This window comes from Coenobita brevimanus, chromosome 65 (assembly GCF_032717465.1).
Source record: "Coenobita brevimanus isolate Jiangsu-jjx chromosome 65, ASM3271746v2, whole genome shotgun sequence".
NCBI lineage: Eukaryota > Metazoa > Arthropoda > Malacostraca > Decapoda > Coenobitidae > Coenobita > Coenobita brevimanus.
In genome coordinates, this window is record NC_137018.1 from 38,858,252 (window position 1) to 38,884,960 (window position 26,709).

The following is a 26,709-nucleotide window of genomic DNA, read 5'->3' on the forward strand; positions in this document are numbered from 1 at the left end:
CGTAAAACACTCCGCCTCGAATATTGTTTTCAATTTATATTCCCGACAGTATCCTGCGAGATACTATTCACCCTACCTAGTTATAAGAGTTTATGTGATCACCCAGAATATCGTGTCTGTAACATCTGCTGTTTCCTTGTCTGACAGTAATACACGTATAAGGTTATTGCCTGAGTTTTTGTGTCCTGCCTCTCTCCTATTTGTCTAAGCCCCGGTCTCGAAAGAGGACCCCGCTACATGTTAGGTGTTTTAAGTGCGGGCAACTGAACCTAATACACCTAGCATTACACGTTATAACTCATATAACTCGAAAACTAATATACTTGCTAAATGAACTGATATGTAAATAAATGACGGGGAATCGTCCTGACGGCGAATTGTCTTACTGTTGTGACTTCAAGTCACAATAATAACTAAGACAAATCACTGCTTGTGACGGTGACTTAACGGTGAGTTTGTCCCGGAACCGTTTCTTCTACTGTATTGTAGTCGTGTTAGTGGACGACACGATCGGTACTGAGCACTTAAATGTAGTTCGGTGACCCGGCATATTTCTTGTTGGTGATTACGGTAGGTGGACGTCATGTCCATCCATCCATTGCCAGACGCCATGTATCCCAAATGGGGTGGCCAAGGGCTTAGAGTTAATTGTTTTACAGGGAGGGGCACTAATCCTCCACCAACCCCACTTGACACGTAGGGATGCCAACAGCATCTGGTGTTCCCAGGCGGTCACCCATCCAAGTACTAACCAGACCCAACGTTGCTCTATAATTGGATTTTTGTTTTTGATATGCCCAAAATCAAATTGCCCCACAGTTTTAGATGCTATTATACTTTTTATATTACCTCACCCCAGTTATTATTTTATTTTTTGTTTAAATGAAATATGTGTTTCAAGCATTATTTATGGTCATTTCAAGCATTATTTATGGTCATTTCATTGTTGTAGTTATGGTAATTGTCCAGCAGATGCCCAACAGGTATATTTCCATGAAGCTTGGCAGTTTTGATAGTTTTTGTGATTCATTCGACTCGACCCTTATAATGCATAGTTTACAAGTTAGTGAACTGACAGTTTGGTTGGTGGGATGACCATTCCAGAGGTCTTGACAGTTCGAATTGTATGAATCACACCAAAAACAATCAAAACTCGGTCAAACTTTACACGTACACCTCATGCGATTTTTTTTCCTTTTTGTTGACATTTTCTATTAGATTTGGTCATTCTAAGAATCTTTTCTTTTATGACATTTCACTCGGAAATTGATAATAAATGAGTTACGCATGATTATAATTTCCACCCAAAACCATACCTTGGATCTTCACTCGACCAGTCCGTGTAAAAAATGTGTGTGTTTGTATGTGTGTTTCTCTTTCCTTCGACCGCATGCGTCTGCTAGGTCTGTTTCACCCACTCACAGGCATACTTTAGGTCACGTGATGGTATTCTACCAATCAGTTTGAAGCGCGGTCTTTGATTCCTTCTCGGTGGAAGATTTAAATTCTTCTCGCCATGGCTTCCAAAGAAGAAGGACGTGATCAGTGCCTCGGGTGTAATATTGATTTTTTATGTGTTAACAAGTGTTTCCAGTTGGTGGTTTCTGATGCGAGTTTAGTGATATTTGCCTTCGTTTTCTGTTGAAAGTTCTTCATTTCAGCTCCTTATCCAGTCAGAGTTCATGATTGGAAAAGAGGTAAAATGAACCATTTCCAACAAAAATGAAGGTCCTCTAATCTTTTCTAAAAGTACCAGAAAACTGTAGGCTCCTGCATGACCTTGACCATCTTATCTCTAAGGTAAGCATTCCACTGCAGCAGGTTAGGTTTGGTTAGGTTAGGTTGGTTAGGTTAGGGTAAAGTTTGACCTACTGATTAAGGTAAGCTTCTAAGATAGATTAGGTAATTTTGATAGGTTAGGTTAGGTTAATTTCCTGTAGCTATAAAAATAGGATGTTTCATGTGGTAACAGGCATCCAACCTGAGTGTTTTCTGTTGTTTTGGGTGTGATGGAAGAAGAGCATAAGAGAGTATGGATCAGTTGGGTCAAGGATTGCATGGGTAAGATTGAAAGTTGGAATACAAATGTGGGCGATTGTGTGTGTGTATGCATCAACGCAAGATCGGTCAAGCTGAGTGAGAGAAGAGTTCTGGACAAATGTGGAAGTGTGCATGGAAAAGTTTGGAAGGAGTGAGAGAGTGTTTCTGATTGGTGATATGAATGGTAAAGTAGGGAATGTGAAGATGGATGAAATAGTTGGTGAGTGGGGTGTGCCTGCTGAGATAGATGAGAATGGCAGTGTGTTAGTGGACATTTGTGCTGGGAGGGGGTTGGTGATAGCCAATACCCTCTTCAGGCACAAAATGATCCAGAGGTATACATGGCTAGTGATGAGAAGGGTGGGTGGTGAACTGAATGAAAGGAAGGCAATGATTGATTATGTGTGTGTGGATGAAAGGATGCAAAAATGTGTAATGGATGCAAGAGCTTATAGAGGTTGAGGGAGTGGACTTTCTGACCACTACTTGGTGGTGGCCAGAATCAAGATCCAATTAAGATGGAGAAATAGAAGAAGGGAAGGACGGGAAGAAGGAGTATTTGTAAGGAGAGTGGAAAGGTTACAAGAGGATGAGAAAAAGGCAGAGTATAAGAGAGAAGTGGAGGAACGATTGGGCAAATGTGAATTGGAGCAGATGGGGGACGTGGAAGGTGTGTGCAGGATATTCACAGAAGAAATATGTGCAGCATGTGATGGGTGTGTGGGATGAAGAGAAGACGGTGGGGTGTGCAAGGAACAGCGTGGTGGAATGAAGAGGTGAGACAGGCTGTGACACAAAAGAAGAAAGCATACAATGAATGGATGAGAAATAGGGGCATGGAAGAAGTTGAGAGGCGGAAGAGAGAGTTATATGTAGAAAGAGAGAGAGGAAAAGATTAGTAAGAGAGAGTAAGAAGAGAGCGGATGAGGAATTTGGAAGGAACTTCAGTGTAAAGTGGAGGGACTGTAAGAAAATGTTCTGGAAAGAGGTGAAAAGAAAAAGAGAGTGGAAGTGAAGTTAGCAGGGGAGTGAAAGATAAAAATGGTAGATTACTAGTGGAGAAGGGAGAAAAAGTGAGCAGATGGAGAGAACACTTTATGGAATTGTTGAACATAGAGGAAGGAAGTAATGCAAGTATAAGTGGCTGGGGAATGGCCGGGAGAAGGAGGGAGGTTAAAAGACAGGAAGAAATCAGTAGGATAGAAGTTTTGGAAGCAATGAAGAAAGTTAAATTGGGGAAAGCCCTAGGAATTGATGGAGTGTGTGGTGAATGCTGAAGCATGGGGGAGAGATAGTAGTAGAATGGATGTGGAAAATGTGCAGACTGGCCTGGGAGGAAGGTAGAGTCCCGGAGGAGTGGAAGTCAGGTATAATTATTCCCTTGTACAAAGGAAAAGGGGAAAAAGAAGTGTGTGGTAATCATAGGGGCATTTGTCTTCTTAGTATAATAGGAAAAGTGTATGGTAGGATACTTATTGACAGAATTGGAGAAAGAACAGAGGAATTAGTTGGAGAAGAACAGGGAGGCTTTAGGAAGGGAAGAGGTTGTGTAAATCAGATATTCATTCTTAGGTCTTTAGTGGAAAAGTTTCTAGAGAAGGAAAAGAAGTTGTATGCGGCTTTCATGGATTTGGAGAAAGCATATGACAGGGTGGATAGACAAGGATTGTGGAAAGTATTAAGAATATATGGAGTAGATGGGAAGTTGTTGAATGCTATGAAGAGTATATATGATGGTGCTAAGGCTGCAGTGTGTGTGGATGGTGAACTGAGCGAATTTTTTTCTTTGAAGGTTGGGTTGAAACAGGGATGTGTCTTGTCTCCATGGTTGTTCAGTCTGTACATGGATGGGGTAATAAAAGAGGCACAAGGTAGGGTAGTGGATGTTGGAGTGGCCCTGGTGAGAGAGGATAGTGTTTGGAAACTTCCTGTACTGTTGTTTGCAGATGATACTGTGTTGTTGAGTGAAGACGAAGGAGAGCTGCAAGGCTTGGTGGATGAGTTTGGGAGAGTGTGTAAGAAACAGAATCTAAAGGTGAATGTAGGGAAGAGTAAAGTGATGGTCTTTGAGAGAGGTGAAGTCAGTGAATGTACAGCGAGGTTGGATGGTGAGGAATTGGAAAATGTGAGTACGTTTAAGTACTTGGGTAGTGTGATGAGTAAGGATGGAGGTTTGGAGGGTGAAGTGCTTGAAAGGGTACAGCAGGGAAGAAAGGTTGCTGGTTCCTTGAAAGCAGTGATAAGCAGCAGGGAAGTGAGCATGGAATTGAAAAAGTTACTACATGACAGTATTGTGATACCAACTCTTACGAATGGAAGTGAAGCTTGGAAGTTGCTGGAAGGACACAAGTCAAGAGTGAGAGCAGTGGAAATGAGTTATTTAAGAGGAGCCTGTGGAGTCACATGGAGAGACAGGCTGACAAATGAGGATATAAAGGAGCGTTGTGACGTGGATGTGGATGTGATAGGAAGCGTTATGAAACACACTGAGGTGGTTTGGCCATGTGGAGAAGATGGAGGGTGAAAGACTGACGAAGAGAGTGTATGTGAGTGAGGTGGAGGGGGGAAGAGGGAGGGGGAGGCCGAGGATGAGATGGAGGGATAGGGTGGAGAGGTATATGGGAAAGGGGTGTGTGAGTTGGGAGCGGGGCAGTGAAATGGCGGGGGACAGGACGACGTGAAGGTGATTTGTTTGTGGCCACCCCGAACGGGATTGAGGCATCTGGCAATAGATAGATAGATAGATAGTTTCTACCGGAAGTTGCTAGTTGCTTTTGGCATAAACTTGCGACTTACAATAGAAACAGGTCAAAATCGATCAAATCACACCAAAAACAGCAGGAAACACTCAGGTTGGATGAAAAAATCGTCTGAGGTGAACGTGTAAAAATTGACCCAAAACTAGGTTTCATGGAAAAATAATAACAATAACATAATCAAGCCAAACCTTACCTTACCCAACTTAACATGTGCTACGATTGTTATTTCTTAAATAACAATTCACAGTACCTTAGTCAGTGCCGATGAGGATAGAGCTTTGCAACTTCTTTAAAATAGGAGTGGATTTCTTGGTTTTCTGCCTGCTTAAAAATTGTACTGTACTGGTGAAGAAAGGAGGCCCTGTACTGTTGCAATGCCACTGATGCTCAATTTTCATAAATGTATACCATTAATGGTTCACACACGTAGGGCATTGCATGTTTAGAGGTAGAATGCTGTAAGAACGAAGAAATTAAAAGCTGATCTCGTTATCCTCAAAGCATTCCTTGAAAATGCAGCCGTTAAATGAACTGCAACCTTCATAGAGGGCTGCCATCAAAACACTGAATTTGAATAGGGGATAGGGAAAGGCATATTCAAACCTAGTCCTCTGATTGGTCATGATCAAGTGCAAGTTTCTGACTTAAGAGTGTATCTTCACTCTGATTAGCTGTTTTGTATCGCGCTCGGAGCCTACTTTCCTCTCCTGTCCTCCCTCCAGCTGCCAGAAATCCTGCTTCGTAATGATGGGTCCCCGATATATTTTAAAGTTGTACTATTTCACGGAGCATCTTAAATGTCAATTTGCAATGGTTTAGCATTTAATAAAAGTTGTTTGTATTGGTGAGATCTATTTCCAGAAGTTATCAGAATTGACGAGCTTGATGTAGGACATCTGCCAGACCTGTACCAAAATTAATTCGCCATTTTTGACCCAGCCCTCCCCCCTCCCACAGCAGGGAAAAAAGCTTTCCCAACAAGTGACAATCAGGAAACCAATTGAAACGAAAAAAACACACATACACACCAACATCAGTTACCTAATATGGGGGGTGGGGAGGGCTTTATTCCCCAACCCCACCATGATATTAACTATTCACACTGCCACAAAACCTAACCTTGAAAACCATTCAAAACTAGGCTAGCTACCTACCTTAGAATACCACAGGTACTTCGGCATATTTGTCCTGTTTCTCCCCATTGAATTTGGCGGGGATAGGGGTGCTTGCAGCCTGGTGCACATGAGACTTTAGGAATTATAGCCCTGCCAATATCTCCTCTGCATTATACCAGCATACTGTATCATATTTTGGACGTTTCACATTAGTGGTTATTAACCACATGACTGCAAAAAATCTTAATGCTTGCTACTTTATTTTAAAAACATCGCTGGACTATGTCCCACTGCGCTGGAGTGCAGCCATCACAACGACAACATATTTGAAAAGGTATGCTTCCTGTCGTGGGCAGATGGGGTCACACTCAGCGCTCCCAGGTCATTGCTAATTTGCTGAGGGATTAGTAATGCAGCTTTCATTAGATCATTCATGAAAGATTAGTAGGGGAAAATGGTAGGAATAACAACCAAGAAGACTGACAGAGGGCATCACAGTCACAAATAAATTTAAAGTAGCTCTTGCAAGACCCAGATTCCCACACTTTCAACAGTCTGGCACAAATCTCTAATTTCTTAACTGCACTCTTACAGTTTCTAGTTCTACCCTTCTGTGTGTGCCTCGATCTAGTTTCCCTTCTTTCGCCCTGTACCTGCTATAGTAGACAGCCACCATTCATTTCCTAGAGCTGTCAGTAGTGATATTTTTCAGGGTTCTGTCCTCTCATCAAAGCTTCCATCTTTTCATCATTGATCTTCTGAGCTGCACATATAATTCTTTCCACTCATACACTGATGATTCCACCCTTCACCTCCTCATCTGCTTCTCACAATGTCCAACACAGCAGGTACTTCAACAGTCATAGGAGGACCTGGAGTGGTGTGGCATCTTCGCCGTGGGTCTACCCCCCAGAGGCTGTCGAAGAGAAGAGGAGGACAGCACGGGGGCCAAACCACCGCAAACCCCCCTCGGCCCCTCACGGGGCTCGAGTACCTGGGAGTGGCTTCGGTCGCCCGGGCAAGTACCACATCTCCCAACACAACACACACAACAACACCGTTTTTTCTACACCGAGAAATGACTCCCTGGCTGTCTTTTCTCGACGACTTCTTCTAGCCGGGGACATTGAGAGCACTCCAGGACCCACCAACAAATACATTATGTCCAACATGCTCAAAACCTATCATGTCGAGCCGACAGACAAAGGGTTCAGTTCAATGCAACTCCTGCAAGAACTGGACCCTATACACCTGCACAACACTTGCATCCAGGAAACATTACACAAACACCTGGACCTGCTTCTTATGCTCCTTCCCCCCCCACCCATCAACCCCCCTTCCAATCCTACTCCTACTTCCTTCACACCTCCACAGCCAAACCCACTAACCCTTCCCACACCAACCAATCCCCCAACTCCTCCCATTCCAACCCATCCTAATCCACCTCAACCCTTACCTCCATCACAACCTCCTCCTACCCCTTCCCCGCCACCCACACCACCTCCCCCCCCGTGCTGCAGCAGCCGACGCACATCGCACACACAACATAAACATCCTTCAGTTAAACATAGATGGCATAAACACCAAAATACATGAACTCACACAATTCATCAAACAACAGAACATACACATTGCCATCTTACAAGAAACAAAACTACACAGAGCACAGAAAACACCGACATTTCATAACTTCACCACCATTCGACAAGATCGGGCCGACGGCGGCGGCGGTGGACTCATCACCCAGGTACACAAATCCATCAACTTTGCAGATACCAGTGCACATCCAAAGTCACTTCTCCCCCCACATGACACCACAACAGAAATACAATCAATTAAAATATGCACTGGTAACAATTCACACATAACAATCGCTAACACATACATTCCCCCCAATCGTCCCCCACAGTACCACACAATTACTCTCCACAGATACACATCACTAACATACCCATCATCCTGGGTGGTGATTTCAACGCCAAGTCGTCGGCCTGGCATGTCAACAACCCTGACACAGACAGAGGGCTGGTACTACAATCCCAGACAGATCATCTTTTCATACTAAACAGTCTAGACCAACATACCCATATCCCACACCAAGCCCTCTTCCTCCCATCATCTCCAGACATCACCTTCTGCTCCCCAAACCTCACTCCCACTACATCATGGAGAGTGATCAAAACCCTAGGTTCTATCACCTCCCAATCATCATCACTACCAAAACCAGAATCACCCCAGCCGGCCACAAACACACATTCACTAATTATAAGAGAGCCAACTGGGAGGCCTTTGTAACTGAAATAGAACAACATTTCGAAACACTAAACAGTACACCCATCACAAACATCAACACCACTGTGCACACTTTCAATACAATCATACAAAACACAGACAAAAGACACATCCCTAGAGGCAACAGAAAGAGACACAACCCCAACTTCACACCAGAAATTCAAGGCCTCATCAGACAACGGGACACACAACGACACTCCCCAACACCCCATACACAAGACACCATACAACAAATACAAGAACTCAGCACTCAGATAAACAGTAAAATATCAGAACAGCAAACACTAAACTGGAAAAATTACCTCCAAACGCTTGACCACAAAACAAACATCAGCAAACTCTACAAAACACTAAACATCATCACGCTTTCAAACAGCAACACCACACAATCACATGCTGCCATCACAACAGCAGACACCATACCCTCAAACAAACAACAAGCAAACATTCTCATCAATCACTTTTCATGTCAGCCATCTAACCCCCCATCCGGAAGACCGACGTATCATCAGCCATAAGAGACAGTTCCCCACAGACCCAGACTACGCACCTTTCACTTACAACCAGACGAAGCGCATCATTAACATCCTCAAGCACTCATCTGCCTGTGGACCAGACAACCTAAGCAACATTCACCTTAAACACCTAGGACCACAAGGCATACAAGCACTCACCAACATATCAAACTACAGCTTCTCACACAACATAATACCCAACATCTGGAAGCATGGCAATATCATCACTATCCCTAAACCCAACAAAGACCCCATGTTACCCTCCTCACATTGCCCCATCACACTCCTCTGCACCCCCTCTAAAGTCACAGAACGACTGATATTACAACTAGTCACACCTCACATTCCCCTAACCCAGTCACAACATGGCTTTAGGCCATTACACTCCACAAACACCCTTCTTACAGACCTTACACAGAGAGTTTTCGATGGCATGAATTCAGCCAAGCCACCACACAGAACACTCCTAGTCACACTAGACATTTGCAAAGCTTTTGATGCCATCCCCCACCACAACCTCACAAACAAAATACTCAACACAAACATGCACAATAATACAAAAAGATGGCTGGCAAACTACTTAGCAGGCAGATGTGCACACGTAACATTTGCCGGTCAGTCTTCTAACATCAGAAACTTCACAAACGGTTTCCCCCAAGGATCTGTTTTGTCCCCTACACTCTTTAATCTATACATGCACGACGTACCCACACACCACAGATACACATAGCTTCCTATGCAGATGATATAATACTTACATGTACACACCAAAATGCAAACACAGCTGCACACACCATTCAACCTTACCTCAACACACTACACGAATGGTTCACCACAAACAGGCTCAAAATAGCCCCAGCCAAATCTACAGTGACTCTTCTCACAAACTGGACAGCAGAACGCAGTCACATCCCACACCTCACCATAAACAACACTCCCCTACCACACACACACACACACACACACACACACACACACACACACACACACACACACAAAATCCTTGGTGTAACATACAATACATCAATGTCATTTAGACAACACATCTCAAACATTAAAAATAGAATAACACCAAGACTCAATGCTTTGAGGTCACTTGCCCATACAACATTCGGACACAACAAAGAAACCACCACCACAGTATACAAATAATACATACTTTCAGTGATGAATTATGCAAGCCCTGCCTGGGCTTCTAACCTGACCAAAACACACTACAACACTCTACAGACCATACAGAACAAGGCCCTAAAAATAATCACAGGCTGCACAGCTACTACACCCACAGACCACCTACATCAAGAAACCAAAGTCCTCAAAGTCAAGGATCACCTAGACATGAGAGGCACCCAGTTTCTTGCTGCAGCCTCCACAAACCCTCAACATCCACTTCAGTACATGGCAGCACATCCACCCACACCAAGGAACATCAAAACAACACCCAGCACATGATACCAAACACAAATACTGTCATCTCTCCCCCCCTCGCCCACCTCAGACCAGCTTCCAGAAGCATATCCACACTCAGATCACTCGCCGCTCCATTCAGTCACTTAAAGACAACACACAGCTGCATGCACGGCCTCCTGACATCCACCCTTCTGAATCCTATCTTCCTCGTGAGGACAGGGTCCACCTGGCCAGGCTGAGATGGCACCATCCAGCCCTCTTAAGCTACCAGAAGAGGCTGGATGACTCCGTCGCTGATGCCTGTCCAGGATGCAACACAGCACCCCATACTATTAAGCACATTATGGAAGACTGCATTGCACACAATCACCTACGCCAACAACACAACATACACTCTTTGAGAGCTCTGTGGGAAAGCCCGGTCTCGGCCATGGCCTTCCTAAGGGACTCGGGGCTGTTCGGCCAGACTGGCTAGGGAACAACTACAGTACTACTACTACAGTCATAGGATGATGCAGTGGCACACCCACTTTCTGACTTGGCTCTTATTTCTGATTGAGTTAAAAAGAACCTTGTTTTTAATGCATTGTAAATTCATTTGACTGCCAAAATCTTATGCAGGAGTATCCTTTAATATTCAGTACTGCATATCTCAGCTCTTCATTTTCTGTCAGCATCCATGGGGTTTCATTCTTTTGGGACATGTCATGGAAAGATTATATTACTTCTCTTGCTAAATCTGTTTCCAAGAGATCAGGTGCACTTGGCCAGCTCTGTGCCTTCTTTACCCCTGCACAGGTGTTGACATTTTTTAGGGACCTTATTTGCTCCTTTGTGGAGTCCAAGTGGGATAGCTCCCCACACACCGTAAAGGTCTTCTAAACAGGATGGAGTCAAGAGCTTTGTGCTCCTCAGTTTCCCTCTTACTGACCCTCTTCAACTTCTCTTTCTTCACTGCATTTCTGCATCTTTGTCTCTGCTATCTCTTCTTCAATGATTGCTGCTCTTCTGAACTATTAGCTTGCATCTCTCCTCAGTAGCACACATCTGACAATGCATTCTCACCACATTTCTGTCCACCTCAGTAAAGCATGAGCACTTTGGCTTTTAACGATAGTTTTTTACAACAATTTCACAAATTACTGGTAGGGTTTAACATTGTAGTGATACAGTACGGTATATGGAAAAGCACGTTCAGTGTCGCTTATTGAAAACTTCTGGACACTCTGTCATCTTCTTTGGGCAACTGCACAGTATAATGACTGTACTAGGTACATTCTGCAAATTTTCATTATAGGGATGTGGTAGCCCCACTGCCCATCAGTTTTGGTGTTGGCAGCCTTGTAGCACCAGTGATACAGATGTGAGTAACAACTGAGATCTCCAACTTCTAAGAGGAATATTGTGCTTTAGATCTCCCTGTCCTCTGTGACGGTGGGACACAGGATTAAAATGCTGCTGCATAGTATCAGCATCTTTGAATGTGATAGTAAACAGCAGGTTTCTTTATGTTCATTTGGAAATACTGCAGTATTTTTGTATGGTATGCTTCTTACAGATGGAAGTTACCTATTGGTTGATTAGGGCAATAATAGATAGTTCATACAGTATTTTTAATCCCTGTTATTCTTTTCACAGTTTGGAAGGTGGCAGTGTGTATGGTTTCACCTATTTGACATCAAGCCCTGACAAAGGAGATATAATCCATAATGATTTCATACAAGGATTACAGAGTGGAAAATGTGAGTGAGTTTGCTGTTTATAGATTAATGATTCAATGACCTTCCAGAATATTACTAGATTGTGGTTTCCTGTAAGCCATGAAACCATATACAGTAAAAATCCTCTCATTTGGCATCTACAGGACCAAGCAGGTGCCAAAAGAGCAGAAATTGCTGGAAGACCGGGAAAACCTGCCAGAAAAGTTTGTAGTAATTATGGTCAGTCACCCCAACGCAATCACAGTGTCTAGCAAGTATTATTGGTCAACCCTAAGCATTGAATTGGCCTTCTGTTTGTTAAGGTTGTATATAGTGGAAGAGCTCACACCAAAATCCATTTTGTTTCTAAGGTCATATATAGTGGAAGAGCTCACACCGAAATCTTTCATTATCTTCGTCCTAGGAACACCCGCCTCCAATTTTTTCAATAATTCAATCGTCTTGATGGTAGCACCTTATGGTGCATTTTTGCACAAAACCACTAGTAGAGACGATAGTGCAACACGAGAACAAGAGGATGACTGTAAAATAGCCCAACAAAGTTTTCAAACTTTCGAAAGGTCCTGCTCAAAAAGCCAGATGCTCACAAGTCATGATGGCCGATGACGCATGCAGGGTTGACAAGGAGAAATCTTCAACAGTGCTAAGCTCAACTTTAAAACGCACTAAGCTATTGGTGAACTTTACAAACTTTCACGTTAAACTGGACTTCAAAACACGCTAGATATAGAAGAAAATCTAATATTTTTTGGTGCCAAGATATCATGAAAAGCGCTAGATCTAGCGCCAACACTGCCAAATTGGCTGATTGGCTTGGCATATGTGCCAGAAGAGCAGAGAACTTTCGTAATGGGACTACAGTCAAGTCCCACAAAATGTGTGTTTGTAAGCCATGGTTTTCTAATCCACGACGTGGTTCCTGTTCAGAACCAAAAGTAGCAGAAACCATGGTTATATGCTTAACCCCTACACTGCGGGCATGTTAACCAATGTTTTGCGTGTGCCGCGGGGTTATTCGGACTCCGACAGACTCTCAAAAAATATTTGCCAAAAATCAGTTATTAGTCCTAGAATATTAAAATTACATATGCTTATGGCACATACCTTCAGCTTTCTCCTGGAATGTTTGTTGAGCCTTTGTCGGTTACCGTAGGACTTGTGGAGACCTCTGAAGTTGGGTAACGAAGTTTCCACTTTACACTTCCCGACAACCCGTAATATGATTACCACAGCCAGATATTAACACTATAAACACTACTCTATGATTTTCAAGTAGTTTGGGATCCATACTCCAAAAAAAAACCCACTGTGAAAGCAACGAAAATTACGAGCGTGTCTGACCATCGCACTTGCGCTAGTTCACTCTTGGTACGATGTCATTTATTATTCATAAAACCCCTCACACTTTATATTTCTATTACTATATAACACTTATATATATCTACAGTCTTTATCCATAAGTTTCCTTCAGTAGTATTAGTTTATTGTCACTGTAGGGATTCAATTTCTTTCAGTAAAATACATGGCATTCACTTTCTTGTCCTTTATACTAGCATTGAGAGTGAATGTCACTTTCACCTTCACTCTCATAACTCATAGTATTCAGACATGCTAGAGTGAAACTTTCACTTTCATTACTCCTAGGGTATATACTCGTATTCTTATACTACTACTCATTTACATTTCTATTTACGTTCTCTATTTTATTTACGTTATTTACATTTCTATTTTATTTACACTGTGTTATGCACTGTCACTTGAAGTAACTTATAAAACTATTTTCCACTGTTCATGTATATATACATTCATTACTTTCACTTGCTGTTTACACTTTATTTACACATTATTTACAATTCCACTTGCACTGTTTTACTCAATAGAAAGATCGTAGTCACTCTTTTATCAATTGTCAGCCCTTTACCTCTTTCCACACGAGGTTTAGTAGGGGGTAAAGGTCACAGGGCCCTTTTGCATGGGGGTGAAAAGGCCCTGAAGCTAGCAAGAGCGAACTGACGTACCTCCACGTTGGAAGATGAACGTGAACTGATAAGGATGGGCTGGGGTGGTGGCCTACCTGGGGAAATTCATTACTACCAACTTAGCCTCTTGACACAGCTATATATAGCAGTGAAATGATTGGCAGGAAATCTAGACAATACATTATAAAATATTAGGTAGTTCCAGGTGAATGTAAATATCACTTAGGCTTCTCCCTTCCCCCTTTATATGTATATTTATTACGAAAATAGATTATACGGCATATTTCAAGTGGAAATAAACAGCAAAAATTAGCAAACGAGTGCACGTGAGGTGTTGTCAGGTGATAATTAGCCAATTCCAGGTGTATGGCACTCTCACTCACCTTATTTCTTTCTTGTATATATTATTTGGTATAAGAATAGGGCAGAGGGCTTATTTCAATGGATGAAATCAGTGAAAAATTCCAGGGAAGATTTACTTAGCGTAGCACGGCCAGTCAGGCGAGAGGATAGGGTAATGGAGGGGGGGTAGGGAGGGGAGTCAAGAACGGGGAGAAATGGCTAAATTGTCAACAATGGATGGGAGTACAGATGAGATTAGGAGTGCTGACTAGTGTTGGACATTGGCAGTACTGATAGATGATACAAGCCCCCACTTGGAAGCCCGGGTGAATTCAAAATAACACAGAATCACAAAAGCGACGCCCCGCGGTATGATCCCTTGCTCCCAAGCGTCACGAAAGTGATGCCCCGCGGTTAAGGGGTAAAGTGTGGACTTTCGGCGCCAAAGTGATGCATTTCCGTTGAGATTTCTGTGGCGTGTGTCTGTGCCAACTCTAACGTATGGAAGTGAAGCTTGGACCTTGTTGAAGGGACAGAAGTCAAGAGTGAGAGCTGTGGAAATGAGTTATGTGAGACGAGTATGTGGAGTCACATGGAGAGAGACCAACAAATGAGGAAGTGAAGGAGCGTTGTGATGTGGATGTCGAGGTGATAGGAAGCGTTAGGAGAAGCACACTGAGGTGGTTTGGCCATGTGGAGAGGATGGAGAGTGAGAGACTGATGAGGAGAGTGTGTGTGAGTGAGGTGGAAGAGGGGAGAGGGAGGGGGAGGCCAAGGATGAGCTGAAGGGATGGAAAGGAGAGGTATGTGAGAGAAGGGGGTGTGAGCTGGGGGCAGGGCAGTGAAATGGCAGGGGTCAGGGCGACATGGAGGCGGTTTGTTTGTGGCCACCCCTTACAGAATTAAGGCGTCTGGCAATAGATAGGTAGATGGATAATGTGCCGCAAACTGCATCCATCAGCCATTCACAGGCAAGCATGACAAACAATGAGAAACCAGTCATAACCCTTCCCTGGTGGCAAATGCACACATTACTTCCTGCCATTGTTTATTTGGAAAGTGAGCATCAGGCAGGTGGAGGGAGTGTGGTGGAGAGGCACGAGCCTTCCATGAAAGACCTGAGTGATATGTTACTGGGTTTAGAAAATTCTGAAGGAAAAAGTGCTAGCCTTTGAGAGTAATGAAGAAAGGCATAATGAGTTTGTGGCCAGTATGGAAAAAGCAGTGGCATTTTACAAGGAAATGCATAACAGGTGTGTTAACGAGTGTCACCAGGAGCTTATCACTCGCTACTTTGCCTGGGTAGGAGCACAACCTAAGCCACAGCCTGGCCCATCGCACTCACCCGACGACATGGAGACAGCAGAGAATGATGATGACACCGCTTCACTTATCTCTGCAGTGGACTTTGAGGGGTTCCTGAGGGAGGCTGAGGAGGCAGAATGGGGCTGAGGCAGCAGCAGCATGAGGCACCACCACACTTGCCTCATGCTAAGAGGTCCTAATTTGCCTGTAGCCTCAGAACCCTCACCCCCACCTCTTTCACTTAAGCATTGTCATCGGTCGGTGTCAGGTAAGACCCTTCAATATTGTTTATTTAATGTTTAATACTCATTATTCCCAATAATGCACGCACTGAATAATTTTTTGAGTGTGTGCTAGTGTTCGCTGGTGACTAGTTGGGTGCACAGTAGGTAGGGTGATATGTGACAGCTTGGCCGAGAGGCCAGAACCATAAGTAATTTTTCCCATAAGTTGTTATTTATAATCCACGGAATTTCTAAAGCATGGCAGTGGTCCAGAACCATATTGCCTGGATTAGATGACTCAACTGTATTAATGAAAACTGCCGAAAGACTGGAAATACCGTCAGACCAGATGCTGAATGAGAGGACTTTTACTGTACAACACTGATTGGTAACCATATAGCCAACCTGTACATGTTCCTCACTTGTCAACAAGTGGGTTGGTGGAAAGTTAGTGCCCCTCTCCATAAAACATCTGAGTCAAATGGCCACCCTTTGTGGGATTAAAGTGTCTGGCTTTAGTTAGATAAAATTATGAGAGAGAACAGTTTGGTGTATTAATGACCATGGGTAACTGTGTTGTCATTTCAGTCAGGTTTACCTTGCTTTAACCTTGTGTACAGTGTAATTCCATAATATGTCTGTGTTACACTTTTGCATATATGGTGCAGTATAGTATGGTTCATTTAAAGTAATACATAGGTTACTGTACATACACACATTTAAAAAGATGGCTTTTCATGTTTGAGTGGGCTTTTTATGACCTGCTTTGTGTCCACTATTTTGGTGTGCTGTGATGCAGCTAGAACTAATGTTTCTCTTGAACAAAGAACCTCAGTGTTTGTAATTGGTGCCTCTGATATTATACAGGTGACAGAAGTTTTTAATGCGAGTTGCTAAGAAGTACCATATTTCGCAGGGCATAAGACGCACTTTTTTTTTGCCTCAAAATTACCTTCAAATATCCCCATGCATCCAGGAGGCCAGACTAGACAGGTTTGCTTTGCTCCATTCAGAAGAATCTCATACAGATGATCATCTCACTACTTGGCAGTCACAAGTATTTTGTAGAGTATAAAGACCTTTGATTTATTGTAAAAAATTACATTCACTTTTGTATATACAGTACTCAGATTTTACGATTAGAAACACCCAAGCTCAAGAACAGCGCTCAAGGTTTGTTTACAACTGGCCATGTGACAGTCTAGGGGTTTAACAGTACATCAGTTTAGCATGTAGCATACACCCTACTCCAGCAGGCTAACATGATCAATGTTGAATTCCCTGCTAACCTTCTGAAATGCAGTCATGATCACTTTGCTTGCCATCCACTCACTAACTAATAAGGGAATCGTAATGGAGATGTTGGCTAGCATGACTGCTGAGTCATTGTAACAGACATCTGTCCCATATGGAAATTCAGTAACGCTTGTTTGCTGGCTTCTCTTACTGATATTTTGTTTCATTCGAGACAAGAATATCAGAATGAAACAGTCTTATATTACTGTTGGTGAAAAATGGGAAAAACTGTTGCGATGTTAAATAATACTGCATGAAATTACAGCATCATAGCAGTTTAGCAATTTAGTAGTTCAGTGTCCAGCATTCATCCAGTTGGAAGTTAGCATGATCACTGGTGAACTGCCTGCTAACTGCTGAAAGGCAGTCATGATCACTTCACTTGCCATCCACTCACTAACTAGCAAGGCAGTCATATTGAAGGGAGGTTGACCAGCGAGACTGCTGAGTCATTATAAAAGACGTCTGTCCCATATGGAAATTCGATCACCTTGTTAGGATGGCTTCTGTCACTGGTATTTTGTTTAATTCAAGACAAGTGTATTTTACAAGGAAACAGTATTATATTATTGGTAGAGAGAAAAACAGGAAAAACAATTGTAACAAACAGTACTACCTGAAATTACAGCTACACTTTGTAATTCTACCCAGTCCCACATTTGCGACTTAATATTAACTGGTATGGATTTATTCATACCGAGTCATCAGTTCACTAAAAGATTGAACTCTCCAAAATGGTTTGATGGCAGCTGTGCCAGAGTAACAGCCCAAAAGTCATTAGCATATAACTCTTACTTAAAATCAAAAACATCTGAATCACTCTCTCAATTTAAAATTGCTAGAAATCATGCAAAAGCTGTAATAAATCTAGCTAAATCAGACTTTCTTCAAAAGCAAGCGTCAAAACTACTTAACAACCCTAATGACAATAGAATATTCTGATCAGCTCTTAATTCTTTCAATAATAACTTTAACAAGTCATCTTCCATTCCCCCACTAGAATCTTCAGATGGCAACATTATAAATGACCCGCATGGGAAAGCTGATATTTTTGCCAGTACATTTGCCAGAAATTCTACCATAGACTATGCCAGCCAGAACATCCCAGTGCTAGAACTTGACCTCCCCGAAATTGCCCTACAAAATACAGACAAGATAGGTAAAATCCATCCCTGACAATTTACCTACCAACAAAGCTCCAGGCCCAGATGGAATTCCGCCAATTGTTTTGAAAAAGTGTTCCCCAGAACTTGCCTCTGTTCTGGCTAAATTATTCAGACTATGCATCGTACTTCCTCATTCCCAAATTCATGGAAAGAAGCCAATATCTACCCAGTTCCGAAGAAAGGAGTATATACAATTTACTAATAGACAGATATTGCCAGATTCGTACATTACCTTCAGTGCTACTAATATTCCCATCTCCAAAAGTATTGAAATTCTTGGCGTCTCACCTAACAATGCCCTTAGCTGGACCTGTTATGTCAGATCATTTGCTAAAACCGCGTCAAAAAACTTGGATTATTGTACAGAGTCCGTAACTTCTTCGCTGATGAGCTTGAATATTGCTCACCCTTGTGGACTGGATGTGGAGAGGTTGCATTAAAACAACTAGACAAAATTCAGAACAAAGCTGTTATAATTATTAACTACCCTGCCATTACAAATAAGCTACCTCCCCTGCAAGTAAGAAGGAATGTTGCTTCCCTTGCATTATTTTACAGATATTTTTATGGTAAATGCTCAGACGAAGTTGCATCCGTTGTGCCACCTCTCCATGCGTTCCCTCGTGCTACAGGGGCATCTGGTAGCACTCATGACTGGAATGTCACTCAGCCATATTGCAGAACTTCTGCCTATCAGAATTCTTTCATTCCCCAAACTGCATCTCTCTGGAATTCACTTCCCCAGAGTTGTTTCCTTCCAAATTTCAACCTACAGCTGTTCAATTGTAACTGTTACAGATATTTTATGAACAGAGGACACCAGTAATCTGGTGTATGGATTATTTTTTTTCTTATTCATTTGTTTTTCCTTCCTCCATTCTATTAAGAAGAAAAAAAAAAAAAAAATCAGCTGTGACTGAAGCCAATCAGGGATCAGCCACTTACAGTACTGTGTTATGAAAATGGGATAAAATTTACTGAGTAGATAATTAATATTTGAAATTAGCTGTACCAGATGGGCATTAATAATAGCATCCGCAGCCACCATTTTTGTTGTATTCTTGGCTGACAAAGCAATAAGAGCAATCAATCCTGTTCACCCTCTCTGCCTCATTGTTGATCAGTGATCGAACCTGTTCACCATCTTCATCATTGCTGCCTTAGCAAAGCTATCGTAATCGGCAAAAATTAATGCAGCCCAAAGTGTGTATGTGTGGGTATGAATGTGAGTGTAGAGTGGGAGAAGTCCAGGTAGGGGCACAGTGATAAACCGCTTATCATAGCCCCCCAATTCATTAATGTACCGGTATTTTATGTGGTACTTTATTCTTGCTCGTCAGATGGTTTTATCCAGTCCAGGAAACATCGTGCACTGAAGGGGTTCGTGTGGGCTGAATCAAATGCCCCTAGTTTGAAAAGTTTCACTAATCGCTTGTGCTCAATAAAAACGTTTGCATTAGGAATAATAAGAGAATAATTGCAGTAGGCTGGTTAGCTCATGTTGCCAGCTTCTCTGACTAAACTGTTAAAATAAAACAGGATAAGAAAGAAGGCTGTCCCTTACTTACCTAACCCTTTTGCTGAAACTGGTAAAAAATGAAGTTAGTGACTTGGGATTTTGACGTAACATTTAATAAGAAGTATTGTGTGTAGGGAAGTCGGGTGGTAGAAAGAATGTCTTGGTACCTATCGTCTATAATTTAATTTATCTAGCTCTCTATTTGATATTCCACTTGGCATTTCCAGTGCAGAATTATGTTCTGATATTTGAAAATGGGGATGCATTTCTCTTGCACTATCCTTGGAGCTGTCACTTACCATACAATGGTATAGCAAAGGCATAACAGTGGATGTTTAAATGTTTTCACTATATTTGATATGTTTTGAGGTGAATGACTGTGTTTAGTAAATTGTGAACAGTTAAGAATGTTTTGTTAATATTTGATGTTACAAGGCAAACAGCGCTGTCAGTGAGGGAGTGTTATTGTTATTGAGAGAAGAGGGTAGAGACATCTGTACGTCGTACACACTGTTCCCAACAATCTCGCCACACTGAACTTCATTCGTAAAATATTTTCATTTGGTTTTTGTTTAGTGTGTATATACAAGTGCTACATTTATTTTATTATTATTATGATTGTGGAGGTACTCAGAGGTTAGTGAGAGTACATAATTAGCGATGGCAACAACGTAGTGTTCATGAGCATGTTTGCTGAGCAGAAAAAACGCGTGTTGTATTTCATTAGGTTTGTTTAAGGATGTTTTTTTAGGTTAGGAAGTGACTGTGTTGTCTTTAGGTAATGAGACATCAGGGACAAGTTACAGTAGTCTCACATCACACCGAATCGAGATCGAATGTGGGAATATACTTTAATACCGGAGGTGTGGGGCATGAACCTGATTAGTACTTAGTACTTTTAGGGTAAATAAAATGCTGTTAACATTCCTTGTTATTGCTTTTTGAAAATCTGTTTGTGTTGTCTGTGATTGTAATATATAGTACATGCAGGCATTTGCTATGGAGATAAAGTGTACAGTCATTACTTGTTTTGCAATGTTTCGGTTTACGATATTTCGCTACAACGATAATAGAAAAGTTCCACCCCAAAATTTGATTTACAATAAATTTCCCGTTATAATGATTTTTCCATTGGAAAGCGCCAGGAACACGCAAGGTGACCGTCGCTTGTCTCAGGCAAGATGGCGGCACCAACGTTCAGGCATTGTTATGATTCATGTCCCGCCACTCCTTCAAAGCCCTGTCTTTTCAACTTATTCATGTGTGCCCCCGTTATCATCACCTCTCAGCCAAACATCGTACTACAGTACAGTAATCCCTAACACTTACTGAAAACTGACAAGCACAGGCGTAGGTGGAAACACTTTAGCACAGTCTGGTGCACTAGCCATCACTGCCTCCTGCGTGCTATGTTCTGCCTTCTTTTTTGTACTAACAGTTGACTCATTCACCCCAAACATACGGTTCCGAGACAGTTCACAGGCGTAGGTGGAGACACTTTAGCACAGTCTGGTGCACTAGCCCTCACTGCCTCCCATGTTCTACGTCCTGCCTTCTTTATTGTACTAACAGTTGACTCATTCACCCCAAACATATGGTTCCGAGATAATTCACAGGCCTAGGCCTAGGTGGAGACACTTTAGCACAGTCTGGTGCACTAGCCAACACTGCCTCCCGTGTGCTACGTTCTGCCTTCTTTATTGTACTAACAGTTGACTCATTCACCCCAAACATACGGTTCCGAGACTATTCACAGGCGTAGGCCTAGGTGGAGACACTTTAGCACAGTCTGGTGCACTAGCCATCACTTCCTCCCATGTGCTACGTTCTGCCTTCTTTATTGTACTAACAGTTGACTCATTCATGCCAAACATACGGTTCCGAGACAATTCACAGGCGTAGGTGGAGACACTTTAGCACAGTCTGGTGCGCTAGCCATCACTGCCTCCCATGTGCTACAGTCTGCCTTCTTTATTGTACTAACAGTTGACTCATTCACCCCAAACATACGGTTCTGAGACAATTCCCCATAAAGTCAATTCACCGTCAAACCATGGACAATTCCCCGTCAGGACAGTTTGCACCCTGGATGATTCCCCGTCATTCTATAAATATACTTATTATTGCTCAGACTTTCTCCTCCAATTCCACCTTAGATGATTCCAGTGCTGTTCCTCCATCACTTCCTCTCTGACTTCCTCATGGCTGACATTAAAATTTCTTCAGCTGATGTATTTTCTGCCATCACTGGTCTCAATACTAACAAGGCATATGGGCCTGATGAGGTCCCTCCTGTTGTCTTCAAGAACTGTGCTTCTGTGCATACACGCTGCCTAGGTAAATTCTTTCGCCTTTGTCTTTCAACTTGTACCTTTCCTTCTTGCTGGAAGTTTGCTCTCATTCAGCCAGTGTCAAAGAAGGGTGACCATTCCCAACCCTCTAACTATTGTCCAGTTACTTTAACATCCTGTGTCTCAAAAGTTTTCAAGTCTATTCTTAACAGAAAAATTTTGAAGCATCTTTTCTATCACAACCATCATTCTGATCGTCAGTATGGGTTCCGTCATGGATGCTCCACTGGCGATCTTCTCACCTGCCGTTCAGACTCCTGGTCATCCTCCTTTCGGGACTTTGGCGAAAGCTTTGCCATCGCACTTGACATTTCAAAGGCTTTCGATCGAGTCTGGCATAAATCTTTGTATTTCCAAACTGCCCTCTTACGGTTTCTATCCTATCTGTGCCTTCATCTACAGCTTCCTTTCTGGTCATTCCATAGCCACTGTTGTAGACAGCCATCATTCTTCTCCTAGATCTATCAACAATGGTGTTCCTCAGGGGTCTGTCCTATCACCAACTCTCTTCCTTTTATTCATCATTGATCTTCTAAACTGTACATCTAACCCTATCCACTCGTACACAGATGATTCCACCCTTCACCTTTCCATATGGTTCCCGCAACATCCATCCCAGCAGTTACTTCAGCAAGGGATGAGGCTATAGCACACCTAATGTCTGACTTGGTTCGTATCTTTGACTAGGGTCAAAGTAATCTTGTTTTTAATGCATCAAAGACTCATTGTCTGCACCTATCAGCCCGACAGAATCTTCCACAGGAGTACCCACTAATGTTTAATAATAACCAACTCAAGCCTGCATCATCCTTGTACATGCTCGGGGTTTCATTCACTCGGGATTTATCTTGGAAAGATCATATTATACCTCTTGTAAAATCAGCTTCCAAGAGATTAGGTGTGCTAAGCCGACTCCATACCTTGTTTACCCCTGCATAGTTGTTGACTTTATAGACGGGTTTTATTCGCCCCTGTGTAGAGTACAGCTTTCATATGTGGGAAGGGCTTCCCACATACAGCCCTTCTAAATAGGGTGGAGTCAAAGGTTTTTCTCTCATCAGCTATCTTCTTACTGGCTCCCTTCAGCCTCTGTCTCTTTGCTACACTGTTGCCTCTTTGTCTCTTTTCTATCACTACTTCCATGGTTACTGCTTCTCTGAACTGTCTGCTTGCATCCCTCCACCTCTACGACAGGCGCGTAGCACCCATCTAGCAACAAACTCTCATCCCTTTTCTGTCCAACTCTGTAATGCAAGAGTTAACCGTTACTGCAAGAGTTAACCATTAGTCCCAGTCCTTCATTTATGCAACAGGTCAGCTCTGGAATTGTCTCCCTCTGTCTCTATTTCCTACTTCCTATGATCTCCGGCCTTTCAAACGCAGTGTGTCCAGGCATCTCGAAATGAACAAATCTTGAATTTGGGTCACTTTTGTTTTGTTTTTGTTTTTCTTGGAAGGAATTATTTGTGGGGTCTTAGCCTTTGGTTCCTTCTTACTCACAAAAAAAAAAAAAAAAAAAAAAAAAAAAAAAAAAACAGTGAGAAGATAGGTAACATGTATACATTGCTTGCTAATATGAGAATAGCATTCACATATATAAATGAAGACATGCTGAGAAAGATAGTATGTAACATCATTCATCAGACCTACCCCAGAGTATGCATCAGTAGTCTGGAATCCTCATCTCAAAAAACACATGGATAAGATTGAAAAAGTACAAATGGCAGCTACAAGATGGGTATCAAGCTTAAGGGATCTAAGCTACGAAGATAGGTGGAGAAATTGAATCTGCCAACACTACAGGAGAGAAGGAAAAGAGGAGACATGATTATGCTATATAAATGCATCTCAAGGAAAGAGAAAATGGAATAAATGAATATATAACCTATGGGGAAGCATCAGCAAGAGGACACCGTCAAAAAACTGCATAAAAAGAGAGGCGATAAAGACATAAGGAAATTCAGTTTCACAAATAGGGAGGGCAATTGATCAGTGGAATGCACTACCTATATGAGATAGTGTGTGCCAAAATTCTTCATAAATTTAAGGATATGTATGATGAAAATAGTTTAATACAAGGGACAGTACGAGCTTGACCCATTCCTGTGAAGGTACAATTAGGTAAGAACACACACACACACAAACACACACACACACACACACACACACACACACACACACACTCTCTCTCTCTCTCTCTCTCTCTCTCTCTCTCTCTCTGCTGTATATATATATTTTTTTTAGCAACCCATTTTATTAGTGGCAAGTAGAGTTCAGATGGTGGTGATTAGCATCTTGTGGTCTGGGAATGCAGTGCATTCTGTGTTGATGCACAGTATATTCTGACTGTTCTGTAGGGAAAATAGCCCAATACCACCATCATATCACAGTTTCTCCAGAGCTTCATGATGATAAATATGCAGCTATGAAGAGATTGTTGTAAGGTTTTTTCTCTTGATTACTAACAGTTATGGAAGCTGCTTTATTTTTCCTGCCTTTATTGATATATTTCACTCATTCTCTTTCCCATATACCCTGGTAGGCACCAGCAGCTGCATATTACATACCTGACTTCATCACAGAGGAAGAGGAGAGCCACCTGATGAAGCAGATTTATGCAGCTCCTCGACCCAAATGGAAGGTGCTGTCTCACCGTCGACTCCAAAATTGGGGGGGGTTGCCTCATCCAAAAGGAATGGTGGCTGAGAATATTCCTGTGGTTAGTATATCATGACTCTAGGTATCTCTCCTTTCTTAGTTGTTTTAGGCCTTCTTTTTGAGTTGTTGAATAACCCTGGCTTGTCTGGTTGAGCAGATACATCAACTGCAGGCAAACAACCACCATAGCCGGACTGTCCCATGCAATGACCCGATGCTCCCTTGCAGCAGACAGTATCTTGTCACAGCAAGGTATATAGAGCTGTGGTTCCTGAATGGACACTGCTTTTGTGTCTTCACCCATTTAACAAGGACATCATAGCAGGCTCCACATCACCCCATTATTTGGTTATATGAGGCGCCCAGTACTATAGGGGCAGAACCACCATATGCACCATTTTCATTTTCTACCTGCATCACCTTCCTCTACTCTCATTCCACCATGTGGTACCTTTTTCGATAGGAAACTCGACCCTAAGGTGGGTGTAAGTAGAGTTGAAAGTTACCTGTCTCCAGGTGCAAAAAAAAAAAAAAAGTTAAATCTGGATCAGTCACTAGAGGGGTGTAGGTCACGGGAGGTGGGGGCTGGTGCTCAACCAAATGAGCAAGTGTCTTACACCCACCATTGTTGTCATCCTTATGCTTGACCAATTACGTGCCCTACTGTACTGAGTGGTGCCAGTCTAAAAGCTTGCACTGTAACATTCTGCCCTGTGTCATCAGCTTTGTCACTTTATTTGGCCAAGAAATATTTGTTGAAATGAATTCCTCTGATATTGAAGATGGAGAGCAGGGACAAGTGCATGTCAGAATTTTAATATTTTCATTCATATCCCAATCAGTAAGTTTATAATTCACCTCTGTGAGGTATAGGTGTGAAGCATTGGGAAATTTCAATAACTAATACAGTAGTCCCTCAATTATCCAACGTAATAGAGCCAAAGGCATGTCCGGGTAGTGGCAATGTCCAGATAATGAACAATATCCCCTTACTATACCCAGTCCCTACCTATACCCACCGTCAACTTATACCTAACCTATTTGTACAGTGCCTTTGCTTACTTTGGCAGTGTCGGTCATTCAGGCATATTTAGAGATCAGAACACACATAGGAATATCAAAAATATTTTTTAACATCAAGAAAACCATTTGAGAAAAACATTGAAGACTAAAAAACACCCTAGCTATACAGTACAGTACTGTATGTACAGTACCCCTCCTAATTTTGGCAGCGTTTTCCAGTCATTCTGCCATATTTAGACAAAACACACATAGGAGTATCCAAAACAATGCTAAACACCAAGAAAACCATGCAAAAAAAATTTAGAAACCAAAAACAAAAACTTAGCCATATGTACAGTACCTCTCCAATTTTGGCAGATGGAGAGAACACTTTAAGGAATTGTTGAACGTAGAGAATGAAAATAATGCGAGTGTAAGTGGATATGGAATGGCTGGGAGATGGAGGGATGTGAGAAGAGGGAGGAATCAGTAGGATGGAAGTTGTGGAAGAAATTAAGTTGGGGAAAGCCCCAGGAATTGATGGAGTGTGTCGTGAAATGCTGAAACATGGGGGAGAGATAGTAATAGAATGGATGTAGAAGATGGGCAGGTTGGCCTGGGATGAAGGTAGAGTCCTGGAGGATTGGAAATTCAGGGATAATTATTCCCATGTACAAAGGAAAAGCAGAAAAAGAAGTATGTGATAATCATAGGGCCATTTGTCTTCTTAGTGTAATAGGAAAAGTGTATGGTAGGATACTTATTGACAGTTAGGGAATAACAGAGGCATTAGTTGGAGAAGAACAGGGAGGTTTTAGGAAGGGAAGAGGTTGTGTAGATCAGATATTCATTCTTAGATCTTTAGTGGAAAAGTTTCTAGAGAAGGGAAAGAAGTTGCATGTGGCCATCATGGATTTGGACAGAGCATATGACAGGGTGGATAGACAAGGATTGTGGAAAGTATTAATATGTGGAGTAGATGGGAAGTTGTTGAATGCCGTGAAGAGTATGTATG

General features: G+C 42.3%; 1 protein-coding gene across 4 annotated transcripts in view; it reads left to right on the forward strand.

Moving 5' to 3' along the window:
- The first annotated feature begins 396 nt into the window (after window positions 1-396).
- The window catches only part of LOC145405069 (putative RNA/DNA demethylase ALKBH6), a 65,543-nt gene continuing 39,230 nt past the window's right edge, over window positions 397-26,709 (forward strand). For 2 of the 4 annotated variants that reach the window (XM_080276571.1, XM_080276575.1), the window contains exons 1-3: window positions 397-449; window positions 11,770-11,873; window positions 24,577-24,753. In XM_080276571.1, the coding sequence (XP_080132697.1) occupies window positions 11,841-11,873; window positions 24,577-24,753 (210 nt within the window). In that variant the 5' untranslated portion in view covers window positions 397-449; window positions 11,770-11,840. Of the gene's footprint in view, window positions 450-518; window positions 571-11,769; window positions 11,874-24,576; window positions 24,754-26,709 lie in introns of those variants that run through there. The other 2 variants (XM_080276574.1, XM_080276572.1) reach the window with 2 other exon arrangements.